Source organism: Chelon labrosus (genome assembly GCF_963514085.1).
Source record: "Chelon labrosus genome assembly, chromosome: 7".
In the NCBI taxonomy this organism is placed as follows: Eukaryota; Metazoa; Chordata; class Actinopteri; order Mugiliformes; family Mugilidae; genus Chelon; species Chelon labrosus.
The window spans coordinates 28150862-28173133 of record NC_140343.1 but is presented as its reverse complement, the minus strand read 5'-3'; the positions used below and the strand labels follow the sequence as shown (position 1 = coordinate 28173133).

The window sequence follows — 22272 nt, the reverse complement described above, 5'->3', positions numbered from 1 at the left end:
TTTTTGGATTAGAGGATTTACAATGAACACGTTTTACTTTAGATACAATATAAGATGATATCAACTATTTGTACATATTCAAGTTTGCATTAAATAGAAAGTTCCTTGGATTTATCATTTAATCATCTATTCAGAAATTTTTCTTTAGGTCCAACAATGCACAACACAAACATGGACACAAGCTTCATTTGGAAAAAAGAAAAATGGGGATCCTGTAATTGTCAATCTATGCTGTCCATCTCCTGATGTTAAACTCTTTTTTTGCTAGGATTAAGAGTGTTTTTTGTGTCAGATGTACTGAAGTATTTTATCATAATTCTGATTTAGGAAACTCATTTGACAACCCTGCATGTTTCTGTAGATGCGACCATGAATGCATGCGTGTACTTAATTGGTAAATCTACTTCATCTATACAGTTCTCCTGAGTGGGATGTAAAATTGCATAGAGAGGTGGATTTCAAGTTAACCACGCCAGTGAGGCCTACAGTGGTCACACCTCAATTTGCCTACTGTAGTTAGCGCTCCTGATTAGCAGCATTGTGTCGCAGTACAGTCACCATACCTGAATAGAAAACGTATCTGACAACAGTGATAAACAGCAACAGTTTTAGTGTGGGATGACGAAGAGTCCAAACAGCTCTCATTCATCCAGTTGTCAGTTGTCTTGCTCTTTGTCTGGCCATTTTGTCAAGGGTCTGTGGGGCGACATGTGGGTGCCAGCTTGAGCTCTGTCCAACTGCCTATCATTCATCCAAAATAGCCATGATCACATGTCCTGGACCTACAAGTGGGCTATAAATAGGGGTCAGCAGGCTTCCACTGCAATCTTTCTCAACATACTGAAGAGCACCACAGCTCTCGTTGCTCCAAATCTGCCTCTAAGTCTGCATGCAAGAAGTTCTTCAGACAAATTCCAGTAGGAGAAAGACAATATAATGCAGACAATAAATAACTAGCATTTATTTAAATAATAAAAGCACAGATTACTAAAAGACCCTTAAAGGTTCAGTGTGTTGGATCTATTAGAAATGGAATATATAGTATTCATAATCATGTTTCCACAAATTGTTGGGTTTAGCCAGTAGCCCAGATTTAACATACATACACTGGATCTAAAGATGGCCATTGATGTTTTTATATTTAAGTGACAACCATTATAGTTACTCCTCCACGCAATGGAGAGAGAGAGCAGTGAAAGGTTGTAATCTGTAATTTCATTGCTAGATGCCACTAAATCTAAGTCCTTTAAATATTTAGAATTTATTCATTAAATTCTGATAAAAGAAATCAGTCTTGTGTGTCATCTTGATTGTTACAAGGGTGCACTATATAACAATAAATACAAGTATTAACCAAAAGAAGCATACGTCAGTCTTCTGTGTACCGATCAACTTGTTATACAAATTTCTAATTTTGAATAGTTATTTTTGTGGTATCTGTCAATGGAGTTGTTCATTAACCATCAGCAAGAGTGTTCAACTAGATTATAATTACAAATTTCTGAAGCTTACTTACTGTAAAATTCAACAGTTAAACCATTTGCTTTGCAGGAAAAATCTGAACAGAGCCTGAACGCGTCATTGTGGAACAAACATGACCGAGGTGGCGCAGGTTGCGGATATATTTGCCTACGACGCAGAGGATGTCACAAATGAGAATGAAGACAACATGAGTGGCGCAGAAAACAAAGAAGATGATAACACTCACAAGGAAGACAATGTGACAGTCAATGAACCTGAGGAGACAAGTGAGAAGACATCACAGACAGAAGATAAAAAACCATACCACAAGAATGATGAAACAAGTGAAGAGACTGACAAGACACAGGTGAACGGTGTGGAGGACAAAGAAAATGTCTCAGCAACGGAGATAAAGGATAGAACAGACACTGTTAATGGTGTCACACAGAAAAAGGAAGATCCACAACCTGATGCAAATGAGGAACAGAATATTTCTGATTTGGCACTTAAAAAAGAGGTGAGGCCAAAGGATAAGATAAGAAACACTTGTACATGATGTGAGTCTTCTCAGTGCTGATATTTCCCATCACATGAATCAACATGAAATAACTTCTTTTAAATGTTAAACTCCAGAAACTGCTCAGATCCAGAAAGCCTGTGGCCAGAACCTACGTGCCAAACCTGAATAAAGAGAAGGGGGATGTGTCAGGCAAGTTTGAGGCCATGCAGAGGGCCAGAGAGGAGCGAAGCAGGCAGAGGAACAATGAGGAGCAGCAGAAGAGGAAGGAGCAATTCATCAAGGAGAGAGAGTGGAATCGCAGGAAGATGCAGGTCAAAGACATATAACCCCACTAACCTCCGCCTGTGATCTGCATGGCATGATGAGGCATGAGGGGGTGACACAGATGCCACTCTGAGTGAGAATTCAGTCTTTTACATACTACACTGCAACATCAATAACACTGTGTTACATACAATTAACCTAATACTCTGGTGGCCTTTTTTTTTATTTTTATTTTTTAAATATGGTACATTTAACCACTTAATGTGCACCAAGAGTTGGACCAAAAAAACTACAAAAGATCCATAATTTAAACAAGTGTAAATCCTAGATTTACCAAATCTAGAGAAATAAGTCTACATGAGAACCAGAACTTGCAGGCATAATCAAGCGAAACATTTAAACACATCAATGTTACTTGCAAGACATTTCATGAGATATTTGAACAATTATTTAACGTTTTATGCATTAGTCTATTAACTGACTAATTGTAAGATTATCAGATTAGTCAAGGCTGAAAATAATTGTTAGCGTCAGCTTTACATAAATTGATCCCAAAGACATCTACATTATTTTGCTCTATAGTAAATTGTGTCTTTGATTTTTGTAACACTAGAAAAAAACAAACAAACAGGTAATATACATGTGTACAACAGTGACACATAGTGAAAGGGAATGTCAGAGATCAAGAATTCAAGGATTAAGACTGCTTTTCTTTGAGATCGACTGTGGGGAAATAAATGGAGTGATAGGGTGTTATGTGAGTGGATTATCAGACAGAACAACCTGCCTGCGTACAGTCGTGCCATAGCCGGGCCAGGCTTGGACACCTACGCTCATCTCCTCTCTGTGCAACAACAGCACAGGCCAATCAGAGGCCAACCTGCACACCACATGACCCTGCTATTAGTAGGGATTAAGCCCTTGTACTTGCTGGGACCAGCATGGCTCCTGAGTGGCAAAGGAGATGATCCCAGCTCAACCATAACCTCACCACACTCTATCTGATCGGTCACAGATAAAAGAACTACTCGCTTCCAGTGATGAGGAAGAAGAGGTGAAGCCAGCAAAGGTAGAAAAATCCTACGTCCCCAAAATCACAGGTAAGACATGCAAAATGCAGAAAAAAAAGATGGATACTGACAGAGGAATATGGGAGGGAGTGGAGGCTAATGGCTTGAATCTTGCTCTGTGAAATCCTCAGGTAGCGTAAAGGGGAAGTTTGCAGTGATGGAGAAACAAAGACAAGAGGAAGAAAGGAAGAGGATGGAGGGAGAGAGGAAGAAGAGGGAGGCCCAGGACAAGATGGAGAAAGCCAAAATCAAGAAAGAATTGGCTCAGAAAGCTGCTGAGGTCAGTGAACCTTGGGTGAATTCCTTGGAAAAAGACTCAACTTACCAGGAAGTTTTGACAGCATGTCTCCAGTGCTGCCTTTATAGTGGGAATGGTGCACCTTAATCTGTACTGATTCAGGGAATCCTCAGCTGCCACTCGGATGACTTATTTTAAGTGGCGTTTGAGAGCTAAACAGTTGGCTTGTAGCATTGTTGACATGACCAGCCTGTGACTGATGGCAAATAGGTCGCTTTGATTCCAGTGTGTAAGACTCGTGCTAGTCTGTAACATAAATACATTTCTTCAAATTGATACAGACAGATACAGACAGTACAGACAGAACAATGTGAGTTTTAGACTTATTCTTGGAAATGGTTATGTAAGTATTCTTGTGGCAGATTACCTGCTGCTTCTTTGCCCTAATGCTGCTCAAGTACAAGTAAGACCTTTAATGATGTTAACAATGCTGTTAGAGTACTGATTTTATTCAGGTTTCAACATTCAATGTGTCTTTGCAGCTCTTCATTTATTATCGTCAGTTTCAAATACCAGCAGGATTCAGTATTTGGAATTTAACTTGAACATTTCATAGAAAGGGAGAAGGAGGCAAAGTTACAAGTCTTTAGTCTATCTAACAGAATATTTAATTGAAACGGTTTAGTAATAAAGAACCAAATGACTCCTAATATGTTACTGTCATAAATTCCTGGATAGTGCTGCGGTAATGATGAGAATCATGAATGTTCAATGAACATTGTTAGCAAGACCATTTCCTAAATTTTTTCCTCTCATTGACCTAAGTGCTTTCATTTGTATGTAATTTGCTTATAACTGTTACATACGGTGGGTCACACATTTCTTTTTTACTTTGCCTTTTTATTGTTTTCTTTGTATGTTTTCGCCTGTTTAACTGAATGAGGTTATAGATCTCACTATTAAAATGATCATGTTTAAATGTAATAAAATAAAAGCTCTGACTTGGTGATCTAGAAACAACTGGAACAGAGCTGCCAGGTGTAGACAGCACATGACTGGCAACTGTTTCCCACACCTCCAAGTGACTAAATTAGCCCCAGACTTCCCTACTGTGACTGAATTAGACTCTGCTATCTTAGACTGACACCCATTACACTGACCTACTGCAGTTGGTGACATTAGGCCAATAGAGTTGCCCCCCAACCCCCACACACATTCGTAGTCCTGTGTGTGGGTTTGCTATCTGAGTGACCTCAATTTATTTTTTCCAGCAGTTACTGAATAGTTAGTGTGTCAAACTGTCTAAAACACCTTAACTCCTCAGATTAACTTGACAAGAGGATTAATAATTTATGTACTCATATTGGTCTTTGTTATACCTTGGATAATCTTTTTAAACATTTTTTAGGAAGGAGATGACACAATCCTGGTACGTGTGGTTCCAGCGAAGACATCACGACCTCCGGGCAGAATCACGGTGAACTTTGAAGACATCGAGAAGAACAGAGAGGAGGAACTGAAGAAGAAGTCAGAGGATGAGAAAAAGAGACGATATGATGAAAACAGACGCTCCTTCAGGGAAGCCAAGCGACGCTCGGTTGTTCAGCAGGTAGGAGAAATAAATATCATGACACTACTAACATTTCATCTTTGGTGCTTTTTATGGCCACTTTCATGGCTCTGGAACACAGTTTAAAAGTGTCTTTTGCATTCTGACATTCATCTGAATCAGGATGAAGAGGAGAAGCCTTCAGAGAAGGCACAGGTGACTCCTGGAAAGCTCAAGATGACATTTGAGGAGCTGGAGAAGGAAAGGCAGGAGCATAAGAAGAAGCAGGCTGAGGAGGAAGCCAAACGCCGCTTGCTGGAGGAGAAGAAGGCTTTTGAGGAAGCCAGGCAGGGAATGGTAAACTAGACTTAAAAACATAACACAGTAAAGAAATGTAAATTTTTTGAAATTATTTTATGAAATATTCATTCCACCTTTTCTGCAATTCAGCTATTGCTGAGCTGGCTTAATTGGTGCTTACAACACTTTTACCACTTATCAGGAAGAAGACGAGGAAGGCACTCAGCCAGCTGAGGAAGACAAGGAGGAGTTCCGTCCAGGAAAACTGAGATTGAGCTTTGAAGAGCTGGAGAGGCAAAGGGTAGAAGAAGAGCGCAAGAAAGCAGAGGAAGAGGCCAAGAAACGAATGGAGGAGGAGAGAAGAGCTTTTGCAGAAGCCAGGAAAAGCATGGTCAGTACGCTGCCCAATATTAAATACATCATATATAAAGTGAACCATGAGAGCTTTCTGTTATTAGAATATCTACGTCAGTCATCTGATTTGGAGGTTTGCATATGTGTAAATAGTCCAAAATGTTCTCATATTGGTCTGTTAAAGACTACAGAGCAGACTGGAGACAAGAGAATAAATATCTTTGCTAAGCTATGCTAACTACCTGCTCGCTCTAGCATCATATACTGTCCTGCCATCATGTTTCTGGATGTATCAAACTATTATTTTAAGGTAAATCTTACCTTATTTTTACTCAGCTTGTGGATGAGGATGATGAGGTACTAATGGCCTTGCTGAACCTGGAGGGCAGTAAACCCGGGAAGATATGTGCCAGTTTTGAGGATCTGGAGCGCCAGAGAAGAGAGGAGGAACAGAAGAAGGCAGAAGAGGAGGCCAAAAGGAGACTGGAAGAGGAAAAGAGGCTCTTTGCTGAGGCACGCAAGAGCATGGTAAGTTTACATGGCTCAATGGCCAAAGATAACACAGCATGCACGCGTTTGGCTGACCACAAATATGCCAGAATTACATTAGCGATGTACAGGCTTTATTTGCTGATGCTCTCCTTATTAGAAGAACAAAGATGAACCTGTGCTACGATGTTAAACAGCCCAAACACGCAGACACACAAACAGGACATACATAAATAATCTTTTATTATTATAGCTATGTGTACAGTATAACCACATTATAAATAAACATCACTTCTTAATGAAAAACTGTTTTGGTCGACATCACTCTAACACCCGTTTAATTCTGACTCAGTTCAAATGATATCTATGATTGGATTCACATAAAATTTGGATTTGTAATTTTTGTACTGTGTATGATTCTGATTGGCTCCCATGGTACATTTGCACTGCCTTGTCCAAATCATTTCTTTAAGAGCCCTGGACTGGATCAGGAAAAGTCTGCATATGGAGATGGAACAGTAAGATATTTTTAATTTCAAATCCATAGAAAAATAAGAAGCCACAGTTATTCATATATAAATTTATAAGGAAAAAGTGGGAACAAGATCTACAGACGACAATACCATTTTTCGGCTGCTGTTGTTTTTGGATGCATACTGCCTTTAAAAGATATATATGCTATGAGGATTGATTGATTGGTTTTACAGTGTAATTTCATGTTAGGTAAGTATTTTTATAAAATTTAGATTGTAATAAATTTTGGAATTCATAATACTTGATGCAGTCAGTTATTTCAGTCCCTAACTGTAATGTCTGCTTTTGGGGGTATTTACATTTATAGGTACTAGATGAAGATGAGGGGATGGTGAAGAGCGAGTCTCAAGAAGCGCTGCACCCCAGAAAACTGGAGATCAACTTTGAGGAGCTGCTGAAAGAGAAAGAGGAAGCTGAGAGGCGACGCAAGGCAGAGGAGCGCAAAAAGAAACTGGAGCAAGAAAAGCAGGAATTTGAACAACTCAGACAAGAGATGGGCGAGGTCAGTCTGGAACAGCTTAAAATTTAAAACATACTGTATGGTTTTGAAAACATAGACTTTCTCAGAAAAAATATTCCAAGGAAAAAAAATGCTTTTTTTGTATTTAAATGAATGCGTTCCACTGTCACAAACATGAAAAGGTTACTGCTTAACATTTTATTTCCATAATGTATAAATTACTCACAGTCATGCCTGTTAAATTGGTTTATATTTCACAGGATGAAATAAATGAAAGCTCTGATGTTGTAAGCAGAGAGTACGAGGAGCTGACTAAGCTGAAGAGAACCGGCTCCATTCAGGCCAAAAACCTCAAGTCCAAGTTTGAGAAGATCAAGCAGTTGACTGAAGAGGAGATTCAGAAAAAGATTGAGATGGAGAGAGCACGGAGGAAGGCCATTGATGAAGAAATTAAAGAGAGAGAAGCTGAGAGATTCCAGGATGTAAGAAGACCCAGATGCAAGGGGCCATTTTTTATATCAATACAGAAATGTGATAAATGTGATATACACATATTATGTACATATACAATTTGTTGTGTTTTACAGGAGGAAGAGGAAGGAGAAACAACTCAAGTTAGGGCTGAGGAGTCACCATTCAAACATAAGGTGGACATGCGAGCCCGGTTTGAACAAATGGCCAAAGCCAGAGAAGAGGAGGAAAGGAGGAGGATAGAGGAGCAGAAGCTGCAGAGAATGCAGTTTGAGCAGCAAGAGATTGATGCGGCCCTCCAAAAAGTGAATCCTCCCTGTTCATGACTATATATCCACAATTGTTTCTAACACTTGACAGTGAGAGTTTGGTTTAAGGGCGCTTTGTCCCTGGTAATCATTTTTGATTATTTTGTCATACGTTTGCAGAAGAAGGAGGACGATGAGGAGGACGAAGGCAGCATCATCAACGGCTCTGCAGCTTATGAAGATGAGGAGGAACATGCCAGGTCGGGGGCTCCGTGGTTCAAAAAGCCCCTTAAAAATCAGTCTGTGGTGGATTCTGAGCCGGTTCGGTTCACCGTTAAGATCACAGGGGAGCCAAAGCCAGAGGTGACCTGGTGGTTTGAGGGAGAGATGCTCCAGGACTGTGAGGACTATCAGTATATAGAAAGAGGAGAGACGTACTGCCTCTACCTGCCAGAGACCTTCCCAGAGGATGAGGGAGAGTATATGTGCAAGGCTGTGAACAGCAGAGGCACAGCAGCAAGTACCTGCATCCTCACAATAGAAAGTAAGACCACCTTGGTGTGACTGCATGCTTGCATGATACCTCTCATCCGGATTTCAGCCTCACTTTACGAAGTGGATCGCATGCTCCTCTTCCTCGTGAATTCAGGAAGGTTGGCAGATGTGGATAACTGCTTTTCTTCTCTTTTCTTTTTTTTTTTGCAGCTTACGACTACTGATCATCCTCCATGTTCTGGAGATCTTCCCTGTTGTCTCTCACTCCTATTGTAAAACTTTGTCTTGTCATGGTATGGTCAGACGGTAGAGGGGAGAATATAGCAGTATGCTTGGCATTCCTAAGGGACAGATACACAACACACACACACACACACACACAAAAAACACCAAGATGTTTACGTATTGATCAGTTGTAAAGCTGCACTCCATGTTAGCATGTTGGATGATACCTGTGCCAAAAACAGATTATTGTTCCCAAGCCAAGGGTTGCACAACACTTCAAAACAGTCTTTGCTGCAAGGCCCTAATAATATTTGTGATACCAACATTTTCTGTGTGCAGTATTGTAGTGCTGTACTGTAAATACCACACTTTGGTGCGTACATGGCTATACTTGAGGTATTGAAATGTCTTTGTGTATTAATTAAAAGAACAACATGCAGCAATATCAATACAACCCATGACATATTGCTTAGGTGTTTTACTACTGCTAAACATCACCCACCAGCAATAATCAGCATTTAGTTTTCTTACCCATATAGGTAAATGGCACCATGATACTTGCCTGCTGTTACATTTAGGGGTTACACAGACATCACTGAAGGGTCTGTTGATGATGACAATGGCAGTATAATGGCAGTCTCTTACTGCAGGATCAATAACAATAAGAACTCGTGTACATCCTGATTTTTATTTGCAGCATCTAAAAATGTAATGTTGATTTTTCACGCAACAACCTTTTTTTTTTTTTCTTTTTAGAGTGAATGTAATACTCTTGATACGGTTTTCATCATTTAGTTGTCAACAGTTTTATGGTTTGATAATGAAACAAAAAATGTAGGCTAGAATATTTGTCATATAAATAGGAAAGGTTTTAATAAAATTTCCAAAAACAGCAGCATTATTGTGATGTTTTTTAGTGTTACATTAAAAAAAAGTTGATCATTACGTAACTGTGCATTTCACTTGCTTTCCTTTTGGGTGAACTGTTCCTTTGAGGTTCAAAGAGAGTATGACCACTAGCCTCAGCTAACTCAGCTGTAACCCTGCAGACAGAAATGTCATACCTCTGTGGTGTGGTATTATTGGCTTTTATCATAGTGGCCAAGTTAGAACTGTATATTATGTGATATTCTCGGTCCGAGCACAGCAGAAACCTCTGCAAAATCATACGCAAAATTGTCATCAAGATAATATATCCGTCCCTCTTATGTGATCTTCACAAATGATTTCAGGTTGTTTAAGCCAGATTGGCCCTGCGATAGACTGGCGACCTGTCCAGGGTGTACCCCACCTCTCGCCCGATGACAGCTGGGATAGGCTCCAGCAGACCCCGCGACCCTTAACAGGAATAAGCGGTTACAGAAGATGAATGAATGAATAAGCCAGATGATTGGTAGAGTTTTGTTACTTTTGTTAATCATGCTCAGGTTGCACTTTCCCATTAAAGTCAAATTAGCACTAAGGAATAATAATGAAAGTTGTATGTCAGTATGGCATCAAATGTAGAGAAACCAGTACTGGTTTCTCTACATTTGATGAGAACTTGAAAGCCACCACGCACAGATATTAGAGGACTTTTATGACTCCTTTGGTTCTGCTGATGTTTACATGCATGTTCAACCTAAGAACAGACCATTTGAAAACAGGGGTAAAAGCTATAAAAGATTTTTAAAAAATAAATTTCCTGTTGAAAAATGAAGATGAGGAGAAAAAAAGTTTTTCCCCTACTTTTCTATCATGGCTGTCATCAATAACAAGAACACTTTATTTTGAGACGCCAGCGGGTGATCTATATTTCCGGGTTGGGAAGCGCTGATAGCTGAAAGAACTAACGCGCACGAACTTCCTTCGGTATAAGGGCCGCCATGTTTGTGTAACTAGTCCACTTGATCTATCCACAGCGGACGAGCCGAGCCGAGCCGAGCGACCGCCGTCTCCATGGCAAACGCACACTGGCGAACATCATACAGATCTCCTGCACATTTAGAAGATTCCACAGTGCCTCAATCGTATCGAACTGCATTGTGTATCTTAGCAGTCGAGTTACGATTGTGGGAACCATAGATAAATCAGTTTCCCAGTGGATATAGTGTTTTCCCTTACCTTAACCGAAACTCAAGGACCCCAAACTTAGCTTGACCGACTAACTGCCTCAGTGTTGATCCCGCGGTCGTCTCGCCAAGACCATGGGGGCTTCTTGTTGAGTTCATCAGTGTTGTCTTTGCAACCGGACACGTTCCCACCATGGTGGCATCAGTTGAAGAGGTTTCTTCGTCCCTTGTACGGGAATATCTGAGTCGAAAGGTGAGTCGGCTAACGCTAGGTGTGGAACAGACGAGGAACACAAACCGCTAACACTGCTAGCTAGCTGCCGAGCGCTAGCGTCCGTTCAGCTCTGTAAATGCAGCGTACAGCTTTCATAATTTGTATATAGATAAGAAGCTAGACACGTAGCTGCCACGGGCTCTAGGTAAATGCTTTCGCAGTTGCAATATGAGTAAAATTCCCTAGTTACATCATTTGCAGTGTAAAAACAGTGGTCCTGTTGGTACTGATGCACAGGGGCTGAAGAGGACTATTGCCTGTATGGATGAGGAGCATCCACGCACAGAGGCCAGTATCAACAACAGATCACTGCTGAAGCAGGTGCTCAACATTGAGGATCTCTACAGGAAAAATAAGGTAACAGCTAGATGATGGGTGCTGTGTAAATGCCCAAGACAACAAGAAAAAAAATACCTGACTTCTCTGTCATTACAGGCTCTGAATGCCCCCCTGAAAACATTACTGGAGATTATTGTAAAACATCACATTGAGCAGCTTAAGAATAAAAAGACCACCAGCAATGAAAACAGTCCTCTGCAGAGCGGCCAAACTGCCAGGTCCTTGGCTAATTTTTCTGCAGGACAACCAACAGCGATGGACTACACTAAAACAGAGGATATCACACCAGCTTTTGCTATTACCAATCAGATCAAATTGAGGTATTTCATAAGTGATAATTTTGCTATATAATGTGCCATTTGAACTGTTTTCTAAATTGTTTTCCTCCTAATATGAGATTCTCTCTTACAGATCTGATACAAATGGAAGTTGCTCGTCTCAGCCTGTATACACATCACAGTTGCCTGACAAAGCCACATCATCCAGTAATAATCAAACAAGTTGCTGGGCTAATGACAATGAAGAAAAAGGCCAGCATCTGATGGCAGCCCTTCAGGGCAATGAGAGCATACAAAGAGAACCAGAAAAAAACACTTCCATCACAGAGACAACCCAAAGGGTCAGAACTAATCGCATTAGACGAGGCATGATGGCTGGACCGATACCCCAGGTAATAGTAATCGAATAAAGAAATGATAATCCTATCAGTGCCAGGTAAATTTCTCTGGAGTTTAAGCTCTCTTGGCTGTGGCGGCATTTCCACGCTATGTTGTAGTAATGAGTTTTATGCGTTTTTCAAATAGTGGTGTGTCTACTGTGTTCATGACAAGAGTCCATATGAATGGTGCCCTCTTGTGGTTTTCACAACCTTGTAAATTGAAACCATAGACTGTATATAAATATCTTATAAACATCTTTATGCAGTCTGTGGTCAGTATGGTATGGTATGGTATTCTATGACTTGACTTTTCCTGAACACAGAGAAGGGGCTGTTGACTGTAGACATACATCATGTCAACACATCAACAGGGTTTATGTAACTACTCTTTCTGCCAGAAGGGGAAGACCAAAGTTCTGCACTGCACTTTATCATACTGTATTCATCATATTCATACCATGTACTGATGTTTTTGCCTTTTAGGAATCCAACACAAAAAGACAGAGTCGAAGGGTTGAAGTGTCCCAGCCACTGCTCAGTAAAGAACAGGAAAGCAATCGTTCTGGAGAGGAACCTTTAGTGCCTGGCCTACATAAACAAAGCTTTAAAAGTAGCTCAACTCAAATCAGCTCAGCTGACTGCACCGGATCAAAACAAAAGTGTCTGAGTGCACCAGACAGAATACAGAGTGAGAACAGCTTTGACAAAGTGGGACATAACATACTGAAGACAAGAGAGTAAATAGCTTTAGGTTGTTAAATCCACATAATCATTGACAACTTCATAGTTTTATAGTGTTAAAAATGTTGTTAATAAGTTTATGTACATTGTGTCTTTTTTCCTCAGAGTTAAGAGCCAGCCACATGTGGTTGAATTGGATGCGTCTGAGATGGTGTTAGGTAAGTACTGTCTACAAGGAGCTTCATCCATCATCCAACATTTGTTGCCCTTGATTTGTCAAAGCTGATGACACTTAATAAATTTCCAGACGACATTGATGATGATGATGATGATCTGCCGCAAATCTCCAGAGTGTCCCTCCGGAGAAGTCTTGCAGATCATGTATACGCAAGCCGCCCAATGGACCAACACACTGCCATGGTATGTGATTTACGGCAGCGTCTCTTTAGAACTGCTGGCTACAGTTTACTGTGGTTTCCTTTGATTTTCAGTTTGTTTTCTGTTTTTGTTTTCCTCCAGGAATTGAAAGCTGTTCTTCTCGGTTCCAGCCTAAATTGTTTCAGTGTTGAGTGGAGGAATCAGGGTTTCACATTCTCAGAAACACATGACCTCAGATATGGAATTGTGCAGAGAAAGGTCCATTTAACCCATCCTGACCTAAACTAGAACATTTACATTTTGGCATTCAGAATTGTATATCTTTTTTTTTTTTTTTATTAATTTATTTCTTTTATAGGGTGGTCCTTGTGGAGTTCTGGCATCTGTCCAAGCCTTTGTTCTAAAGAAACTGCTGTTTGAAAACACTGAAAGCAGTAATACCGGCCTTCAGTGAGTTGTCCTCTCCTTAAGAGCTATAGTACATACGTCTGCATGCCATTTTCCAATCACTTGAATGTCTTTTCCACCCATTACTCCACATCAAGGAGTCCTCTGTAGCAACTGTCAAGCACTGATCTACATTTTGGTATTAACTGCCTTACAGCAGCCTCAGCAGCAGGCTAAGACCTTCCAACACTACCAGAAGAAAGTCTCTCGTTTTAGCCATGGCTGAAATCTTGTGGAGGACTGGCGGGGGAAAACAAGCCACAGTTGCAATGTAAGATCACACCTAGATCCACCACATCCAGACTTTTTACACAGAACCTCTTTGTTGATGTTTATTTAAGTCATACTCAATAGAATACCTTGATTAGATGACAAAGGTCAGAGTAATGCAGTTTCGTCCTGGGCTCATATCACCACCATCCTGATAAGTAGCTGCAGCTGTCAAACCTGTTTATCAGAAATGCCTGGTAAATGTGCCATGTCAGATGGGCACTGATTAAAACAGTTTTTATCTGTCTCCCTTCTTTTAAAGCAGAAATGCAGAGAGAAGTCATTTCAACCCAACTGGACACTACAAATCTGAGGGAGTGCTTGAAAAGGTATTGACACATATACACATATGGTGAAATGAATTGATTAAAGTTACTCTCAAGTCAGTCAAAAGGAATTCAGCTTGATGCATTAGTTTGATTAGTTGTTTTCTGATCCTTTGTTCTAGATGACGTGTTTCACTGTGGATAACATGAAGGATCTGCAGCAGCTTCTGGAGCAGCATATTGATCAAGTAAGACTCTGCATTTGTTTTCTCTGTTTCATTCTTACCTAAATTTAGAAAGGTTTGCTGTCTTTTATTGTTCTAATCTCTGTTTTTTCCCCACAGTTTGAAACCGGGATGTTAGGATGCATGCTGCTGACCATATCTGCTGTTCTCTCTAGATCAATTGAAAAGTATATTAATCCTCTTTAGCACAATTCCTAAACATGAAGTATTAAGTATAAAGTGACTTTAGCTGTTTGGCCTTTGTCTTTCTCTAGAGTAAGAGAAGATATGGATGTGCCCACCACCACACTTATTGGAGCCCATGGCTACTGCACTCAGGTTTGACACACACCTAAGGACTTGCTATTCTTCTTGTTTGTTATGCAGAATCACACATTTAATTAAAGTGAAGAACGTAGAGGAACGGGTCTTGATGAAGTTTGATTTAGGTTACAGAGTTCTTTACTTTCCAAGCCAGCTGGATTCTCAAGAGAATTGGGACATCATGTGATTGCCAACAGTCTCTTTCCAGGCTTCAAGTTACAGTATGTGCTTGTGGCTTATCCATAGCATGAGCATTCTGTGAGGAACTACTGACAGCTGTGTACATGTTTTAGACATGATGATGCCTAACTCTTCCTTTGAATGACCTACAGATCGCTTACAGACATGCTAGAAAAGCTGCATAGCTACACTTACTGCTAGCTAACTGTCAAAGCTCTTTAGATTGAGGATTGGTCTGATAGTTTGAACTAACCACACAATAGATGGCAACAGACAGAAGGGTTTTCTTTGAAAATTCTTGCCCTTTCCAAACAATTTCCAGTTACAATTTACCAGTTGATTCTGTGTAAGACATCATCTGCATCTCTTCGTTTCTTTGGCCACTATTTCCAGGTAGATTCAGGTTTTAGTTCAGGTAGTTTTGAACAGGTGCTTGCATAATTGCCACCGTAGGAAATATACATATTTGTTGATGGTACAACAATAGAATGTAACACACGAAACAAATTCATCTTTAATGCTGAAGGCACAGAATATAATCCAGTACTAACAATGTGTTCTTGTGTTGACCAGGAGCTGGTAAACCTGTTGCTTTGCGGCAGAGCAGTCTCTAACGTCTTTGACAATGACATGGAGTTGGACTCTGGCCATAGCAACATGACTCTACTCAAGGGGATTAAAGACCACTGTGATGTTGGCCTGCTCTCCTTGTTTGAACATTATAACATCTGTAAGGTGAGTTACATCGCTGTCTGGCTGACTGGCTCTCTGGTCATCCTACCACCGACAGACCAGCATACTAGTTAGATTCAAGTGGAAGCACGACATCTCAGGGTACATTCTTCACTGTAATTTCAAACATCTGTGCTGCGTATGGCACAGAGCACAGCAAAGAATGCTCTTGAGACTATTGTGGGATTTATATAATACTGTAGTCAACAACACATACACTGCCTGGGAATGTTTACTTTCCACACATTACAAAAGGATATGCTTAAGAAAACGTGAAGGCAGCAGCACTGTGACAAATTACGGACTAGTTTAATTTACCTTGTAAAATAATGATAAGTTTTAAAGGCTCACTAAGAAATGGTGATTATTGGCAGACTTGGCTCAAATGTTTAGAATTACTGAGGCCTCAAAGTTTAATTGTATTTGAATAAATCCCAGGTTCAATTAAGAATCTGTTGTTAAACGTGCAATAAATAAAAGACAAATGATGTGTTTGGCAATGACTGGATAAACCTCAAGTACAGGGATGCTAGTACCTTGAATCTTAAATAAACCTTAGTGACAGAAACTAGTTTGGATTTCACTCCTCTCCTACTGTGCTAGTAGTCCATGTGTTGTGGTGTACCTGTATCATTAGTAAGGAATCACCACAGAAGGACTTTCATATGGAGAACTTACAGTTCAGTATAAAAGCCTGGGGAGAAATAACAAAATGAAAGGTGGCTGAAGTGCTCATAGCTGCTTTAAAGGTTCATGTATTGTTCATATAACACCCGCGCTGACTGCTGAAACAGCTGAAGCAACTCTAACTAACATACTAATAGTCCGCTGTTCTTCGATTTGTTCTGTTTTCTTCTAACTAAGGTAGGAGCCTACCTGAAGACTCCCCATTACCCCATCTGGGTGGTGTGCAGTGAAAGCCACTTCAGCGTGCTGTTCGGCCTGCAGATGGAGCTGTTGACCAGTGAGGACAAAGATCTGGAGTTTGACCTTTACTACTATGATGGACTGGCCAATCAGCAGGAGGAGATCCGCCTCACTGTCTGTATGTAGCATCACTTGTTTGGGCTGCCAGTTCTCAGTCATTTGTGATTTCAACATTTCCAACTTGAGCTGTTTTATGTGACTCTTGATATAATCTGTATCTATATAAGAGACGATGACTACAAATAATAACTGCTTTACTTTTTCTGTGGCACATATCATTTGCAGCCTGTACTGTCTGTGTATTTTGTTTGTCTAAACTATAAATGTTAATTGTCTTTCTAGCTGTTGGTAAACTGGCCGCGTGCTGTCAGGATGCTGATGCTGATCTCATTCCTCCACTGGAGCTTTGTATCCGAACAAGGTAAGGAGCTTTTTCAGACATAATGAAACCCACACAGCAATAAATGTTTTATGGTTGGTTATCAAATCCCTCACATACACTGAAGACTAATGTTGTAACTTCTTCTAGAGAGCACCTCTTACTTAATACTATTTGTACTTATTTTACACTTTTGTATTTTATTCTTTTTTGTACTGATTCTGTTTTCTACTGTTCTATTCCCTCTGCTGCTGAAACACTGTAAATGTACCTATTGTGGAATTAGTTAAGGACTATCTTGGGGACCAAGTATCATATGTATCTGGGTCAGTCCTATGTGTCTTTTTTTTTTTCTTCAGGTGGAAAGATGCAACTGTCAACTGGAATGACACAGAGCCCATTCTCTGAATGATCACATGGTGATTTTAATCCTATCCTGTTTAGGCCTTTGTTACGTAGGCTTTATGAAATTTCCATCACATCAAGTTCTCACATATATTATTATCTTTCTTTTCCAAGTTAGATGCAGCTGAGAGAATTCAAAATGTGTAAAGCATTGTCCCACACTAGGATATGGAATGTAAATTTCTACTTTATATGTTGATGGTAACATATAAGTTGGTGCAAGACGCAGTATTCACCACAGAGGCCTTTTAATCTCTACATGTGCTTTTAACATAAACATTACATAAAGATTGTAGTCCATTTTACTTCTGATATTTTTTTTTTTTCATTTTCTTTTATTGAGCATCAACAATATGGTACATCTAATCCAGAAAAATAAATAATTGAATGAAAAAAATAAAAAATAAAAGTTTGTCAAAGAGGGACATGAGCAAAGGTACAGATGTTCTGTGTGCTTGTGATTGTGACTATTTTACTAAACTGCATAAACTGCCTTGACTAACTTTCACGTTTGACATGCCTCTCATCTGGTCCGATAATAAAATCATTCAACACCCAAACAGTCTCTGCATTCTGGTTTCATACACATGCACTAAACAGAGGCAGTTTCCATGAAACTCACTTACCCGCCACCCAAATATACAACGTGATCCAAAATTTTCAGTACTGTTTATTTTTGGTGAATACTATTGTGAATTGTTGAGAAAAGGCTTTTAACTTGAAATGTTGAAATCATTCTGCAGCCGTTGTGTTTCTGCTTTCACAAAGTAGATTATCTGGAGTAGAAAGGAAAATCCAATTTGTAAACAATATACACAGATCACTCATATCATTATGACCACCTTCCTAATATTGTGTAGGTCTCCCTTGTGCTTCAAAAACAGTTGTGACTCATCAGAGAATGGACATGGGTCTTCTGAGGGTGTCCTGTGGTGTCTGGCAACAGAATGTTGTTAGTGGGGGCCTTTGGGTCCTATGGGTTGAGGGGAGGGTCCTCTGTGGATCATCCCACAGATACTTGATCAATTTGGGATCTAGTGAATTTGGAGGCCAGGTCAACACCTTGTGCTGTTCTTCATGTTTTTTGAGTTGTTCCTAAAGCGTTTTTGTGTGTAACGTCCACATGAATGCCAGGTCCGAAAGTTTCCCAGCAGAACATTGTATTGTCACAAGATGGTCAATGTTATTTACTTCTCCTGTCAGTGGTTTTAATGTTGTGGCTGATCAGTGTATATGCTGTTGATACAGTGCAATTGCCTGTGTAAATCATGTAACTCAAGCATCCTGCTTAAAGTATTTATTTTAATTTTGAATTATTCAAATTATTCAATAACATTCAACAGTCCAATGTATAAATCACATGTTATTATAAATGACTACACAGAACACTTTATTTACTGCAATGTGCTGCTGAGGTTTTTATTTTTAACTCAATTGCCAAATGAACATTTATATAATTCTTACACACTTTTCAAATAAAGGGAACAAACTCGGAGCTAATTGTGAATTAACTCCTAACTGAGTCGCATGTCGAGGTTGAAAAAGAACAGATTCGGCTGAAGGATGCCTTGCAGTTAATCGGCTCGTTCAGTCTTAACCGTGGCAGGCGTCAGAGCACACACAGTGTGGGGCATGCAGAGGGGGTGGCAGGGAGACGGTGCCAACACCTCCAGCACATGGGATCAAAGACACCACAGCTGGCGCGCAGACAGAGCTGCTACAGCTCCCTTCCCATCCAATTGTATCGTGCAGCGTGGACCGGAGTGCATGTTACATGTGGGAAGTGCGGCGCAGGGGTCAACACATATGCAAACTATCTTGGCACCGGCACACAGTGGAACAATCAAAGCAGCTTTCTTTATTTAACCTGTCAAAGTCATTTATGTTTGCGATATTCCCATTTTGGCGCAATGAAAACTCCGGGGAAAAGCTCCCTTCATCCTTCAGCTGTCAAATCCCTAATGGAGGCTGTAATATCTGAATACAGTATATTATTGATGACTCATGTAGGGTTTGTGGATTCTAGAAAAGACATAGGAAGAGCGATGAATTAAACATGAGAAATGGAGTGAATCAAGGAAGCCTCTACAACAATTTTACAGCCATCAAGGCCACTATAAATAAGGTGGTTTCTTTAATTAAGCCCTAGGGTCTAAGAAATTGGATTAAAGTGTTTACTTTTGACACAGTATTCTTCTGAGGATGGGGTGAGGGGGTTTGATATACGTCATATGGAACCATGTTTAGGTTTTAGCTTGAAATATGTTAAGTGCCAAGGGGCTAACCAAATTACAAATGTGTGATTTCGAAGCCAATTAAAAACAGGAACAAGAACGACCCATTCACTTGCTGAGCTGCTATCAGCCCAGAACTGGGATTTCATTAAAAGGCCGAAAGTCTGTGCGGCTGAACATTACCGTGTTACTCCTCTCCGCTCCTGAGCTTTGGTGGAGCGGGGTGCAGTTTGACAGGAAGGAAATGGCATGGCTTTGGTCTCTATTTACTATTTATTACACCAGAATTTCTCAGAGGTACCAGAAGAGGGATTTGGTGCTTGTGCGTAATTGTGTTAGAGCCCTCCCACATGCTGTCCCCAGTGCATCTTCTGTCTCCTCTCCTAATCTGTGCTGTTTGTCTCCAGATAAGTGATATCCTCCTCAGATTAGGATCCGGTGTCCCTGCTCTGCTCATCCAGAGGGGAAGGGATCCCCGGTGCATCCCCATGAGGTGCACACTGTATTTTTAGCTGTCTAATCCTTTTATAGGTTGAGGAGAAAACATCAGCTTTTCCATAATTAATGCAGGCAATCATTAGTCGCATGCTGCAGAGAAAGTACTTCATCTGTGTTTTTTTTTCTGATGTGCTATTTGGTTTAAAAGGTTTGAGATAATATACAGGAATTTAGAGGCACATAAATTTCTGAGCTGGACTCCTTCCTGTGGAAGCTGTGATTTGTGGAGGGGTGGACATTGCCCATTTTATAGCCCTGCAGAACAAGGCCTTCTCATATCAAGTTGGAAACACTGCCTGGATTGAGATCACAATCACATAGGATGGAATCTGTACATCATCAACGCAACACAACACGTTTTTCTCAATGGAATTTGAGTTCACAACCCTTTGAACTGATTTTTAAAAGGATCTTACAGTAAGCCAAACTTTTTTGAATAGATCCAGGGTTACAAGACGTTCCTGCTAAGTCTTCAGAGACATGCTGTCGTGAGAACTGAGCTGTTGTAATCTTTGGCTTAGTGTATGTTTTCTTCAAAACCTTGCCTATCAGAAATCCTGTGTGTATGAATGTGTGTGTGTGTGTGTGTGTGTGTGTGGGGAGCTTAATATTTATTTCACTAGCCAAATAAAAACACCAGCAGACAATAACTGTCACTGTTCTCAGTATAAGATGAGACAACAAGGCAAGTGGAACATTGGAGCTTTTATTTTGTCAGGACTTTATAGCATTATGTCTATGCTACGAATTCCCTCCAAGAATACACAATGATCAAGCTAAGTTTTATTAGGGATAAACTCTGATCCCGATATTTGCGAGCTGCTGAGGAACAGTATTGCTTGTCCGAATCTCCTAATATTCTTTTACACAGCATTTGCTATTTTTCACTTACCAAGTCTTGAAGGAAAATAGGATCCTCAGAGAGAAAATAAACAATTTTCTTGTCTGGCACGAAGACAAGTTAAGTTAAGACATAATAATTGCTGGGTTTGGATTTCAGCCAGTTAACTTGTGTGTAAATAAGTGGTCTAAAGATTGTTGCAAACTTCATTCATTTGATTTACATTATCTTAAACAACTTGCTTGAAATAGTTTTGCTCCCCGAACTGAACACAATAAACATATGGACAAAAGATGTATGCAGGCACTTGAACTTAACATATACAGCTATATAATTGCTATTCCCTCTATCAAAAACAACAAATATTTAAAATGCCTTGTACCTGTGATTAGTTTGCTGCTTTTATCCACAGTATATGTGGTTCTGTTGACCTTCTATTGCTCAACATTTGAGTCTTGAGTCCAAGAGATCTGACAACCATGATTGAGTGTGTGATTGCCAGAGACAAACACAAACCTCTGCCAGAAATTGTGCAATGAACTCCAGTTATGGGGGGAATTCAGCAATGGTAACACCTGCTCCGAGGAGCTGGGGCGGCGGAGTGAGCATCAGAAGGATGATGAAAACTTAAAAACTTAAAAAAGAAATATGAGAGCCAGAAACAGAGAAGAGAGGAAAGGAGTATTCCCTGAGCAGCACACTAGTAATGAAACCCAGTCTTGTGTACCGCTTTCTACAAATTTCAACGGCACTGAGCAGAGGGCTGCATTTGTCTTTTAAAAATTAAGACTAAGCATATTGTTAGGTTTTCATTAAAGTCCCTATAAAATCGGATTTGAGATTTGAGGTGTTTTTATGTATGTCGTGCAAAATACATCACATACAGGCCAAGTTCTGGTCCACCGCTCACAGAACGTGTTTTTTTAGGCATTATTAATGTTAGATGGTATGTTGATGACTCATCCTGCACGAGGGGACGTATACTAATTATGCATTCAGTGAAATGAAATGAAATTTGCCGTCCCTTCCTTGACTTGAACATAGGAGCTGACCAATCACAGCAGGCTAACACTCTGCTAGCCACCACACAAAACCAGCATTTTGTCATCAATGAGCAGTCCTCTCCCATGAACTCCAGTCTTGTCATCACAACATCTGCCTCTACCTTCCCCTCATCTTCAATAAATAGCAAAACGTGCTGTGCTTCAATATTCTTTATTGTTCAGTACTGCAGTGCATTATCACCACTGTTGTTATTCCATATGTTCTCATTGTCAGCAATCACTCAAGTGCCAAATAAAATGTAATGAAGACACTCACATAGCATAATATTAGCATATTAGTGGTAGTGGAATTCATGTGTAAGGAGAAAAAAAAGCTTCTTCTCCATCAGATATAACATTCATAACCAAAATCATCATTTTTGTAATGTGACATTATTATATACATACCCCTTCAATAAATAGGTGCATTTAATATTAAATTA

General features: G+C 40.0%; 2 protein-coding genes across 4 annotated transcripts; both read left to right on the top strand.

Moving 5' to 3' along the window:
* Positions 1-1556: 1556 nt before the first annotated feature.
* Positions 1557-9382, top strand: nexn (nexilin (F actin binding protein)). Its single transcript, XM_084547949.1, has 13 exons — positions 1557-1978; positions 2095-2292; positions 3261-3345; positions 3447-3595; positions 4962-5162; positions 5286-5459; positions 5605-5793; positions 6093-6284; positions 6719-6763; positions 7087-7281; positions 7500-7721; positions 7827-8015; positions 8139-9382. Exons 1-13 carry the CDS (start codon positions 1595-1597, stop codon positions 8520-8522), a joined length of 2607 nt encoding a protein of 868 aa, XP_084404075.1. The 5' UTR covers positions 1557-1594; the 3' UTR covers positions 8523-9382.
* Positions 9383-10176: 794 nt separating this feature from the next.
* Positions 10177-18053, top strand: mindy4 (MINDY lysine 48 deubiquitinase 4). Of its 3 annotated transcripts, none has more exons than XM_084547882.1 (18): positions 10177-10982; positions 11241-11360; positions 11439-11662; positions 11754-12012; positions 12484-12737; positions 12847-12899; positions 12989-13101; positions 13201-13317; positions 13418-13509; positions 13667-13777; positions 14042-14105; positions 14225-14290; positions 14387-14454; positions 14542-14605; positions 15344-15505; positions 16367-16547; positions 16772-16850; positions 17168-18053. In XM_084547882.1, the coding sequence occupies exons 1-18, from the start codon at positions 10923-10925 to the stop codon at positions 17214-17216; spliced, it is 2136 nt and encodes a 711-aa protein (XP_084404008.1). In that variant the 5' UTR covers positions 10177-10922; the 3' UTR covers positions 17217-18053. The 3 variants fall into 3 exon arrangements, with proteins under 3 accessions (XP_084404008.1, XP_084404007.1, XP_084404009.1); XM_084547881.1 differs by having other exon boundaries at positions 13664-13777; XM_084547883.1 differs by lacking the exons at positions 16772-16850; positions 17168-18053 and having other exon boundaries at positions 13664-13777; positions 16371-16500.
* The last annotated feature ends 4219 nt before the right edge of the window (positions 18054-22272 follow it).

What these genes read in the sequence shown, in the direction of transcription:
- nexn (XM_084547949.1), top strand. Translation starts at nt 1,595, where the DNA reads ATGACCGAGGTGGCGCAGGTTGCGGATATATTTGCCTACGACGCAGAG. An exon ending in CTGAGGCACGCAAGAGCATG is followed by an intron (nt 6,285 to 6,718) that starts GTAAGTTTACAT and finishes CATTTCTTTAAG; the next exon opens with AGCCCTGGACTGGATCAGGA. An exon ending in AAGCTGAGAGATTCCAGGAT is followed by an intron (nt 7,722 to 7,826) that starts GTAAGAAGACCC and finishes TGTGTTTTACAG; the next exon opens with GAGGAAGAGGAAGGAGAAAC.
- mindy4 (XM_084547881.1), top strand. Translation starts at nt 10,923, where the DNA reads ATGGTGGCATCAGTTGAAGAGGTTTCTTCGTCCCTTGTACGGGAATAT. An exon ending in AACATACTGAAGACAAGAGA is followed by an intron (nt 12,738 to 12,846) that starts GTAAATAGCTTT and finishes TTTTTTCCTCAG; the next exon opens with AGTTAAGAGCCAGCCACATG. An exon ending in TGGAGCAGCATATTGATCAA is followed by an intron (nt 14,291 to 14,386) that starts GTAAGACTCTGC and finishes TTTTCCCCACAG; the next exon opens with TTTGAAACCGGGATGTTAGG.